This window comes from Pan troglodytes, chromosome 3, assembly GCF_028858775.2.
Source record: "Pan troglodytes isolate AG18354 chromosome 3, NHGRI_mPanTro3-v2.0_pri, whole genome shotgun sequence".
NCBI classification, from domain to species: domain Eukaryota; kingdom Metazoa; phylum Chordata; class Mammalia; order Primates; family Hominidae; genus Pan; species Pan troglodytes.
The window spans coordinates 83320785-83333502 of record NC_072401.2 but is presented as its reverse complement, the minus strand read 5'-3'; the positions used below and the strand labels follow the sequence as shown (position 1 = coordinate 83333502).

At 35.4% G+C, this 12718-nt stretch overlaps 1 protein-coding gene across 7 annotated transcripts in view; it reads right to left on the bottom strand.

Annotated features, from left to right (window-relative positions):
* Positions 1-12718, bottom strand: part of NFXL1 (nuclear transcription factor, X-box binding like 1) — a 67560-nt gene that overhangs the window by 44638 nt on the left and 10204 nt on the right. For all 7 annotated transcript variants that reach the window (XR_010156320.1, XR_010156319.1, XM_054683165.2 and 4 more), the window contains exons 5-11: positions 11358-11488; positions 7529-7707; positions 7123-7284; positions 6921-7021; positions 6132-6246; positions 4688-4812; positions 2333-2455 (exon numbers count right to left, since the gene is read on the bottom strand). Coding sequence is in view for 5 of the 7 variants with exons in the window: in XM_054683165.2 (XP_054539140.1) it covers positions 2333-2455; positions 4688-4812; positions 6132-6246; positions 6921-7021; positions 7123-7284; positions 7529-7707; positions 11358-11488 (936 nt within the window). In the remaining 2 variants the exon portion in view is untranslated. The remainder of the gene's footprint in view (positions 1-2332; positions 2456-4687; positions 4813-6131; positions 6247-6920; positions 7022-7122; positions 7285-7528; positions 7708-11357; positions 11489-12718) is intronic.

The window sequence follows — 12718 nt, the reverse complement described above, 5'->3', positions numbered from 1 at the left end:
GGAGGTTGCAGTGAGCCGAGATCACACCACTGCACTCCAGCCTGGACGACAGAGTAAGACTCCGTCTCAAAAAAAAAAAAGAGGCAATATAGTTTATTCAATTAGACAAGTGTTTATTGAGTAATACTATGTGCCTATCCTATCACTTTGCCAGTGGGGGAAAAGGTTATGTGGTCCATGACTTGAATAAGCCAATAGACACTTCTGTTTTGAGTTATGATGGAGTAACAACAACCAGATTTACACTCCTGTCTCAAACCACTAGAAAACCACATAAAAGATATGAAGCTACAGTTTTCAGGTATTAGATAATGAGGCAGCACAGATGGCAGTCCCTAACAGAAGGGAAACAAACTAGGTAAGTCTTGCAATGCTATCAGCTTACACATGAAGACTTCTGGCTATAGCACAAGGAGGAAGATCATAAGCAGAATCTGGCTGTCTCATAAAGTTGAGTAGGCAAAATTCGTAGTTCAGAGAGGCCAGTGTGGCTAGAATTTGTGCAGAGAAGGCAGCAGTACAGAAAAAGCTCTGAAGAACTCCAGAAAGAACTTCTTGGGTCTTTGGCTGAGTACTGGTCTGTATGTGTGTGAGAGGAAACAATCCAAAAGCTGAGAAAGAACCACTGGAAGGAGAAGGCAGAATAATTTCAAGAGATCACACAAGGCTGGGAAAAAGTCTGTGTTCCTTATAGCCAGAATAGAAGGACCTTCTAATACCTGGGCATCAAGTAGAGTACTTAGAAGACTTACTGCCTCAGTAATGGGGCCAAATTAGCCCTAAACAAAAGAGTGTTCTGGTCACACTTAAAAATATCAAGCCTCTGAAAGAACAAACAGTTTTTGAGTAACTTAACTTTGCCCCAGAATAAGGCTTAAAAATATTTAAAGAAATACAAATAAACAAACAAAAAGAACCAGCACCCAAAAATGTAAAGTTCATGTCTAGAAACAATCAAAAATCATCTAGCAGACAAAGAAGCAGGAAAACATAACCCCAAAAAAGCAGAAAAGTCAATAAACAGAAACAGACTCAGAAATGAGAGATGACAGAACTAGTACACAGGGATATTAAAACAGACATTACAAATATAGCCTATCTCACATTCAAGTAGATAGAGGAAGCATGAACATGCTAAGGAGAAACACGGAAGATATAAAAAAGACCCAAATCCAACTTCTAGAGATGAAAATACACAACTTCTCAGATGAAAAACACAGGATGGGATAAAAAGCAGATTAGACAATGCAGAAGAAAATTAGCAATGTTGGAGACAAAACTATATAAACTAAAACAGAAACAGACTGAAAAATAAATATAGTATCAGTGAACTTAGAAATTCAAGCAGCATATAACATACATGTCCTTAAAGTCTCAGAAGGTGACGGGTAGGGGAAAACAGAAAAAAAAATCTGAAGAAATAAAAAACAAAAATTTCACAAATATAATAAAAACTATAAACCTACAGATCTAAGCAGCTCGATGAAAACTAGGTTAAGAAACATAAAGAACACCATACCAAGGAACACCAGAAACAAACTGCTGTAAACTGGTGATAAAGAGAAAGATCTTAATAACCAGCCAGAAAAAAAGAGAAACAATCAGTACAGAGGAACAGATACAACAATCACAGCATACTACTTATTGGAAAAAATGCAAGCTAAAAGATAGTAGAGCAACACCTTTTAAGTATGGGGGTTAAAAACTGCCAAACTAGAACTCTAAAGTAAAAATATTTTTCGCAAAGACTAAAGCAAGGTATATTCAGACATACAAAGTTGAAAGAATTCATGGCCAGCACTACTAGAAATGTTAAAGGAAATCCTTCAGAATAGAAAAAAAAAATGAAATGTGATGTAAATGTGAATCTATACAAAAAGATGAAAAGCACCTAAGTAAGTATGATGATAAACATCAAAAATTACTTTTTCTTATTTTTTCAAGCTCTTTAAAAGATAACTGATTATTTAAAGCAAATGTAAAGACAATGTATTTGGGGTTTATAAAATACACAAATATAAAATGTATGAAAATCATGCATTTCAGTGATCAGAAATAGTCAGTGATCAGAAATAGTCAATGATCAGAAATATCAAGCTGAGAGGACAATGCACAGGACAAGAAACTATTCTCATTTGAAAAAATTGGTACAATTCCCACTAGTACAAAAATTACCTAGATTAAGCTTAATCTAGAATATTTATTAATATATTAAAGCAAAGCATATGCCTGAACATTTGAGAAACAATTCAAGACAGCACTTATTTGGGCCCAAAATGGAGAAATTCAATATAGTCTTTAAATCAGAGGTTTCCAAGGTTAATACACAAACCTTTCTTCTACATTGATGCTTCTGACAGTCACGCATCTTAACACACTTAGTTTCACACAGATAAGGTTTATGACAAGGCATTCGTTTTGTATGCTTTCCACAGCGACAATGCTTTTCCACTTCCTGGAAGAATAAAAGAAATGCTATTAAAATTGATTTTTGTTAATATTTTTTCCTCACATTGCAACTTCTACAATTATTAAAACATAATGAACAAAAATTTTAACACTAAATTTGTATAACAAACTTTACCAAAAACCAATTTGAATTTCCTAAAACATTTGCTTATATCCTACTTTGTTCCAAAAAGGACTTCATATAAATTTGTTACTAAATTCAGAAAACTGATATTGAATAGTAAAAAAAAAAAAAAAAAAAAAAAAAATCACATAATAAAACCACTTACATTTCATTACAACCATAACATCTGCAACTCTTGTCTCAGTAAAGCCAAAAAAACTAGATTATCTAGTAAGCTAACTTGTGGACTTGGTACTGTGGTCAAAACCAGAATGACACATACAACTTTAAAGTCTCAAGTCTAGGCCTCTACTGAAGTCTTGAACACTCGAAGTCACCCATGAGGGCTGGGATCAACTTCTTATGAACTCCAGTTAATGTTGATATTTTGACCTACTCTCGTTATAATGAATGTTCTGAATGGCATCTAAAATGAGGAATCCTTTCCAGAAGGTTTTCAATTTACATTGCCAAGATTCATCAGAGGAATCACTATCTATGGCAGCTATAGCCTTAGGAAATGTATTTCTTAAAAAATAGAACTTGAAAGTCAAAATTATTCCTTGATCCATGGGCTGCAGAATGGATATTGTGTTGGCAGACATGGCATAAAAACATTCATCTCTTTGTACACCTCAATCAGAGCTCTTGGGTGACCACGTGCATTGTCAATGAGCAGTAATATTTTGAAAGGAATATTTCCTGATCAGTCAGTCTCAAGAGTGGGCTTATAACCATGCCATAAAGATGTGCTGTCCATAGATGTGCTGTCATCTAGGCTTTGTTGTTCCATTTGCAGAGCATAGGCAGACTAGATTTAGCAAAATTCATAAGATCCCTAGGATTTTTGAAATGGTAAATGAGCACTGGCTTCGATTTAAAGTCATCAGCTACATTAGCCCTTAAGAAGAAAGTCAGCCTATTCTTTGACGGTTTGAAGCTTTAACTGTGAAAGTCCTATATTGTATCTTCTTCCAGTAGAAGGCTATTTCATCTCAGTTGAAAATCTTTTGTTCAATATAGCCACCTTCATCAATTACCTTAGCTAGATCATCTGGATAACCCGACAGCTTCTAATCAACACTTGCTGTTTCACCTCGCACCTTTATATTATGAAGAGGGCTTCCTTCCTTAAACTTCATGAACCAACCTCTGCTAGTTTCAAACTTTTCTTGTGCAGCTTCCTCACCTCTCTCAGCCTTCACAGAATTGAAGTTAGGGCCTTGCTTTGGAGTATTTGGTTTAAGGTAATATTACAGTTACTTTGATCTTGTTTGCAGACCTCTAAATCTTCCTCCTTATCATCAATAAGGCTGTTTCACTTTCTTAACATTCCTGTATTCACTGCAGTAGCAATTTTAATTTCCTTCAGGAACTTTTCCTTTGCATTCACAACATGGCTAATTGATGCAAGAGAACTTTCAGCCTATTTCAGCTTTCAACTTGCCTTCCTCACTAGCTTAATCATCTCTAGCTTTTGATTTAAATGAGAAATGTGTGACTCTTCCTTTCACTTGAACATTTACAAAAGCCATTGTAGAGTTATCAATTGGCCTAATTTCAATATTGTTGTCTCTCAGGGAATAGGAAGGCCCAAGGAGAGGGAAAGAGAATGGTGAACGACTGGTCAGTAGAGCAGTTAGAACACACGCACAACATTTAACCATTAAAGTCACTGTCTAATAGAGGCATGGTTTGTGGCACCCCCCAAACAATCACAATAGTAACATCAAAGATCACTGATCACAGGTTATCATAACAGATATAATGATAATGAAAAAGTCTGAAATAGTGCAAGAATTACCAAATGTGACAGATACATGAGCATATACTGTTGGAAAAATGGAGCTGAAAGACTTGTTTTACAAAGGCTTACCATAAACCTTCAATTTATTAAAAACGCAGTATTGGCAAAGCACAATAAAGTGAAATGCAATAAAACGTGGTATGCCTGTACTCTCCTGCTTCTTATCCTAATATTAGGTCACTAAATTCATATACATCATGACACAGATGTATATGAAAATAAGTAATAGAAAACAACCACAGGACAATCTCATTTGATATATTATGATAGGTAGCTCTTAAAAGTAATTATTACAGGAGATGACTAACTTGTCTACATGTTTCACAGGGACCTCGGTGACAACGCTGTGAACATCTATGGATTCCGCATTCAAGTACTTTGTCACAACTGTCTCCACAAGTTGGTACATCTTCTGTACAAGGCAAAGAAAACTCTAAAAACATACAAAAAGTCAATGTTAATAATGAGACATTATTATTAAACATCAACAAAGTGCCATGTTCTTCAGGCTCCCTAAGGAACGCTAGCACTTTCAGACTATAAATTTTTGTATCCACATAATCATTGGGAAAAATTAACTTTAATGAAAATAATCCCTAATATTTGTGAAGTTTATGGTTTTTAAAAAGAAATTTGACACAAGTTACCATCCTCAAGAAACACATTTTTATGGGCTATCTACTTCAGAAATAGTTATCTAAAGAAATGAGTAAAGACTACATAAACCATTCATGAATTTTCCTAATGTAAAAATTTGTTTTAAAAAACTTGCTCTGAAGTACCCCACAAAGACAAAAAGAAAGGTTTAGTCTTTAAAACACCACCTGGCTGACACTTATAATCTCAGCACTTTGGGAGGCCAAGACAGGAGGATTACTTGAGGCCAGGAGTTCGAGGCCAGCCTGGGAAACATAGGGAGAGCCCATCTCTACAAAAAATTTTTTTTAATGAGCCAGGCATGGTGACAGGTGCCTGTATTCCCAGCTACTGAGACGGCTGAGGCAGGAGGATCACTTGAGCCCAGGAGTCTGAGTCTGCAGTGAGCTAGGATCACACCACTGCACTCCAGCCTGGGCGACAGGATAAAACCACCTCTCTTAAAAAACTGTAACAACTACAAAATTATAAAATTCACCTTTAACATAAACATATTGTGACAAGTATTAGAAGTAGTCTTATACATATGATGCTGTTATTTGTGGAGAGTCAAAAAAGCTTACTCAAAGTGCCATCCTACTATGCCTTTATCTCAAAGCAGCCTAAAATAAACTCACCTATAACCTATTACATAATAATGACAATAGCACAGCCTCCCCTATTATCAAACCCCACCAGACTGGTACATTTGTTATAACTGATGTACTTACATTGACACATCATAATCACCCAAAGGTCATAGTTTATATAAAGGTTCACTCATGGTGTTGTATATTTTATAGGTTTGGACAAATGTATAATGACATATATCCACCATTATAGTATCACACGGAGGAGTTTCCCTGCCCTGAAAATCTTCTATGTCTCTCCTATTCATCTCTTTCTCTCTCCCCAACCCCTGGAAGCCATTGATCACCACAGTTTGGACCTTTCCAGAATGTCATATAGTTGGGGGCTTAAATTTTGTAGCTTTTTCAGACTGGCTTCTTTCATTTAGTAATATGCACTTAAGTTTCCTGGAGGACGTCTTTTGAATGTCTTTTCATGGCTTGACAGATCATTTCCTATGTAAATATAAAAAAAAACAAGTCTTACTTGATTTCTGACATGGACAGAACCTTTTCCCAGATCGAGGACATTCTCCACAAGCACCAACATGGCAAACTTGCTCACATGTGTGATTACCACATGGCAGTGTTTTTCCACATACCTAAAATAAAATGCAATAAACACTAATGAAGGATTTAAAAGTTAACAAAAAAAGACTTCATACAAGACACAATCCATTTTTCAATCACAAATAAACAACTGCTTTACGTCCCTCATATTATTTTACTTTATATTTTATACAGGTGTCATACATATGTATATACAGATACATATATACATATGTATACACACACATATATTTCCTATGCACCAAAAAGTATATTTTAAAAGTACAATACGGAAAAAAACTACATGCAGCTCCATATGGCCATTCACCAAGGAGTTCTAAGTGGCATTAAAACCATGCCAATTCTAGGACAAGCAACCTATAAAATCAATCTTACTTCCTCAATTGGATTAATTCAAGAAGCGGGGAGGGGTGCTGGTTGAAGAGGGGGAAAGAGAAGAAGGGGACAAGAGCTAGCAAGAAAGAGTACATATGTAGTGAATCCAAAATTCAACAAATAGCTGTTACTTTGAAAAAAATTTTTCCTCTAATAATTAAAAATGATATTAAATGTAAAAGTAGTTTCTTAAAACATGATATAATTCATCTGAGTTGCTATTCTTCCTTGCCTTTTATCCAACTAAACCTGATTAGCCTTGCTGCTTTCTAGGTTGTCTATGCTTTCTGTATTCTTTAATACCCACCCCTCGAAATGCATATAAACTTACTTGATCACAGTGCCATAGTGGACTTGCACAACTTCTTTCAGCTACTTTTTTGCCACAGACACACTTTTGTCTACTAACTCTTGGACAAGGCTGACAGCTTCCTAAAACCAGAATGATAAATTAGCACAGAAACATAAAAGCAATAAAGATTGCTTTGACTTTTGCTTAAAGTTAGAAAAATCTAATGGGTATGGCCTTTTACCTGCATGACAAGGATTTTCACACTTATGTTGCCCACAAAGCAACTTCTGTCCACATGGCAGCTGACAAGACCATTCCTTGGCACTGCACCTACGAGGGATAGGTTTTGCTTTCTTACAGTAACAAGTAGTTGTGACCATCTTTGGACAAGGAGGGCAGGGACCTAGAATTCAGTAAAAGCAAAAAAAAAAAAAAAAATCTAAAGTCAGAAACTAAAACTTTCAATTTCTACACCTATCAATAATTTCTAGAACTTTCTTTACTGATACTTTACAAAAGGCAATAACTTTCAATATTTTCTCATGGCAAACTAAACTGTGAATTCAACTTTTACAATTTTTTTTTTTGCCTCAACATAAGAAGAAATAATCACCCACAAACAATTTAAAATGCAATATATAACTCACCGGGATGACAGAGGAGTAAACATTTATGGCCACAAGGAGGTTTAAATTCACGCTCACATACTTGGCCACATGAATGAGGCACAAGCCACGGATCTAAAGGTGGATCTTCTACTTTTCCACAATAGCAATAGTACCTACTAGGTGTTTCAGATCGTTTGTATTCAAACCTACATTTTGGACTACAAAGAAGAAGAAAATTATTAAAGCTAACTTCACCTTTAAAAGCAACATGAGAGACAGAAATATACTTAGTAACAGAGTATATTCTGTTAAATTAGTTTTATGTTAAGGAACTCTGCTCCATCTTTGTGTTAGTGAAAAAACAAGATCTTATTAAAATCTATTTCAACCATATAAAACAGCACTGCACAATACAATGTGCTGAGATGATGGAACAGTTTTATACTGGGATTGTCCAATACAGTAGCAATTAGCCACATACTGTGAGCACTTGAAACGTGGCTAGTGCTTACAACTGAGGAAGGAATCAAATTTCTTATAATTTCTAAATACTGAAACAGCTACATGTGGCTAGTTACCATGAATTAAACAGCACATATCTAGAAAACAGCTACAAAAAGAAAGTAACATTAGTTTTCTACTAACCACCTGAACTTTATTGAGGAATTCACTCTGCTTTTCATAAAGCTCAACTTTTTAAGTTTTGTTTTGTGGTTTACAAGTAAACAAAATATATTAGCAACAGCAAACAGAAGAGAGAAGTCAGGTTATAGACATGCAATACCGCAAGAAACATGACTACAATTTAGAATTAAGGGGGAATAAACTTGAAAATAAAGAATTTCATAATTCTCAACATCTAGCACAAAAAGACATATAATTCTCTTTTTTTTCTTTTTTGAGAAAAAGTCTCACTCTGTCACCCAGGCTGGAGTATAGTGGCGCAATCTCGGCTCACTGCAACCTCTGCCTCCTAGGTACAAGAAATTCTCGTGCCTCAGTGTCCCAAGTAGCTGAGAATACAGGTGCACACCACCATGCCCAGCTAATTTTTTGTATTTTTAGTAGATCCGGGGTTTTGCCATGTTGGCCAGGCTGGTCTTAACTCCTGACCTCAAGTGATTCACCAGCCTTGGCCTCCCAAAGTGCTGGGATTAGAGGCATGAGCCACTGTGCCCAGCCCAAAAAAAGATATAATTCGAATGTGCCTAAGTCAAAGAAAAGTTCAAATACCATGAAAGACTTTAAACTTCCATCATTAAAATACATAAGTTTTGGCAGTAGAAGTGTTAACCTTCAGCTCTATCAAAAATGTACTTGTAGATCATCATAGATCAGTTCATTCTCAAAAGATGCTCTAACCTTAACTCTCAGACAAATGAGTATAGTTAGTATATTATGCTAGAACAAGTTTCATATTAACATTTAAATTTCTTTTGTATCATATACAAAATATTTTCATTGTCATGAGAACATGTTCTGTTTCCAAATAAATGCCACATAAATACTCAAAATAACCAAAAGATATTTGTTCTTGTAATGAAAAATCAAAAACAAAATACTAAGTTCATCTGCCTGTGGAATAAGTAACTGGCGCTTTGTTGGAAGAGTTCAATTTTTTTTTATTAAAAGAAAAAGCTAGTGTGGAGGGGGATATGTATTTTTAATAAGCGTGGGTACGGATGACTAATAGGCAACTCAACATACCTTAACACTGCCCATCAGCATTGAAACTGAACTGGCCCAGTGAGGGTAATATGTGCAAACGCATGAGTTTTATTTTAAATAATGGGATGCCAAACAATGAAATGTAATTATGCTAGATCTTCTTCATTAAAAAGCAGTATCTTAGTAGAAACCTGTATTTTAAATTTTTTATTTCCATAAAATAACTTAAAATTATTAACATTTTACCAAGTTCTAGCTCCATCTTGATGAGGATTAAACAAAATGGGTTCTTAACCAGAATGGTCATTTATTTTCTTAAAAAAATATGAAATATGGAATGCAAAGTATATGGCACAGCTGATTAAACTGTTGTTCCTTTTAAATTAGAAGTAACAGTACATTTTTTTTAACTGATCCTTTCCTCCTCTGTGGCAAAATGACTACTTAAAACAGAAGCGAGAAGAGCGAGGGTAAAAAAATATATACATAAGGTTTAAATCTCTAAACTAAAACCTGGCTTAATTCCGTACCTATTAGACACTAAAATTCCTCCACCACAAGTAAATAATATGCAGGAGCAAAACAAATATACTTTGAAATGTTTAACAGTTTCCAAAAAGTGTGTAATCAATGAAAAGAAAAATAATATTTCTAAAAGCCAGGTCATAAGACATAACTCAGCTGGAAGAATAGAAAAAGCACTGAATTTAAAAGTAAGAAATCCTAGGTTTCAAATTTTGGCTCCACTACTTAAGAGTGAGGAGCCAGAAGTCATTTCCCTTCAATTAACTTCAATATCCCCACTGGTAACAGGAGAATAAAATCTCTCACAGATTGCTGAGAATTATTTTTACATACTCTTCTAAAATAACTAGCACATCTAAATGTTTTTAAAAACTACACCACTGGCCAGACATGGTGGCTCATGCCTGTAATCTCAGCACTTTGAGGGGCCAAGGTGGGTGGATCACTTGAGGCCAGAAGTTCAAGACCAGCCTGGCCAACATGGTGAAACCCCATCTCTACTAAAAATACAAAACTTAGCCAGGCATGGTGGCAGGCACCTGTAATCCCACCTACTCTGGAGGCTGAGACGGGAGAATCGCTTGAACCCGACAAGCAGTGGCTACAGTGAGCCGAGAGCGCACCACTGCACTCCAGCCTGGGCAATACAGCAAAACTCTGTCTCAAAAAAAATTAAAATTAAAAAAAAAAAACATTTAAACATAAAATTAGTTACCAAAGTTACAAAATGTGACCACACAGAGCCCATGAAGCTTATGCTTCATTACTTTGACAGTCAATCTACCTCTCTGGGCAGCCAATATGAATAAATTTCTTATTGTCTTTAGTTAGCAGAGATATAAAATTCTACTCTCCAACTCTTTCTGGAAATATAACAAAAGTTCTCCAGATCAAATAATCATCAATAATAAGCAAAACTAATAAATGTAAAAAAATGATATTGTATAATATACACCTGCAGTTTTGAGATTTGGGAGGATAAAACTGGGAATCTTATAATCAAAATACATTAAATGATAGTCTTGTACAATGTAATAATAATGCATACTCATAGAATTCTGGACAAGAAGATCAGAATTATGAATGATTCTCAGTCCTACAGAAAATTGAAAGTCCTTTCAAAGGATAATTAAGGGATTGTTTTGCACAGGAAAAATTAAGTCTGGATGATTTATTAGTTATCAAAAGGAACTAGTAGTTATAGAAATTCAAACTGAAAAAAACAAGCCTTTATCAAGATTCCACATCTTCACACACCAAATGACTAATTAAAAGCCCAACACAGATACTGAAACCACCAATAAAGCAACTTAGAATCTACAATCTTCATTTATTCTACAATTTAATAATCCAATTAGGCCAGGCGCGGTGGCGTGCCAGCCTAGTTGGCACTTTGGGATTTTTTGGGGTGGGTCACCTGAGGTCAGGAGTTCAAGACCAGCCTGGCAGACATGGTGAAACCCTGTCTCTACTAAAAATACAAAAAATTAGCCAGGCATAGTGACAGGTGCCTATAATCCCAGCTACTCGGGAGGCTGAGACAGGAGAATCTCTTGAACCCAGGAGGTGGAGGTTGCGGTGAGCCAAGATCGCCACTGCACTCCAGCCTGCGTGACAAGAGCGAAACTCCATCTGAAAATAATAATAATAATCCAACTAATTAGAAAAAAGTTACCAAGGCCAGGGACAATCTCTCTTTCCAAAATCATCATCAGTCACAGAAGATACAAGAAACTGGCTGTCTTTAGCCCACTTCTGGATACAGGGCATGTGAAATATACAGAAACATCCCGAACAGCTCCAAACCTAAGACAAATGTATCAGAAGATAATATATGTTAATTTTTCTTTGTTAATTGTAAAATAATTTAAAATGAGTATCACACTAAACTATTTTCAAGAGCTACCTAAGGATTAAAGAAAAAAGGTCTTTCCTTCCAGTATAACAGAAGAACTGTTTCATGGGAAATGCATTTAAATGTAGGATACTTCGAAGAAAATTATTATTAGTCAAACAGATTCATTCAGCTAGAAATAATTACTGCTAACATTCTGGACAATCTCCAAATTTATATATTTTTTTCATACTTTTAAAAAATGAGGTCACACTATAATAACTGAAATGTAACTTTATAGTCTTTTCTATAAGCATATTTATAGCTATACATTACATCATGTAGACTTACGTACTTAAATTTCTTGTTGTTGGATGATTATTTCCAAGTATAAATAACACTACAAAAGAATCTTTAAACATAAATATGTACATATATCTCTACATAGCCCTTTTGTTATATAAAACCTATTAGTCTAACACCTAACTAATGCTAAATTCTAAAAATTAGGTAATCAAAAAACAAGAATATACGTAATTTAAAAGCTTAAGAAATAATACTAATTTTTAAAACCTGCCAAACACTTTGATAAAACTGATAAAAATCAGTTCCCCTTTCCTTATAACATTTTACAACTGTTTGATAAAATCAGACATGTAGCATATTGCATGAGCTAACAACAGCATTAAACAGCCGACTTCTTAGTTTGGGTTACCCCCAAAGCGGTATCTAAGAACTTGGATGCAGGAGTAAGGGGACTAGACAGAGAAAAAGAAATACCAATGAATGGCATATGGTTGAGCTGATTACCACTAAGGGCCACAGAAGCTCAATCCTACAGGGGACCCTCTGCAAAACCATGTAAAACACGCCTTGGACTGCCCAGCCCCACTCGCTAATGGAAAGGAGGTTGGGGCATTCACCTACCAACTCCCTGTGGTGCAATGTTGCTGCAAGGGGCTTTAACTCCCCAGTGCTTCTGCACTATACCCATGTACTAGCTAAGTCAATTTCCAAGAAGAAAATTTAGAGGCGGAAAAAACGCACACACAGAGCAAATGTTTAAAGTGGGTTTCTATCTGCATGCAGAGACTATGCATTCCCTGCAGCTGAAATCAGAGTAAACCAACTAGATGTGACTCTAGGCACAAAAGGCATCTGTATCTGCTATACTCTTCTATCCAACCAGAGCATGTTAAATT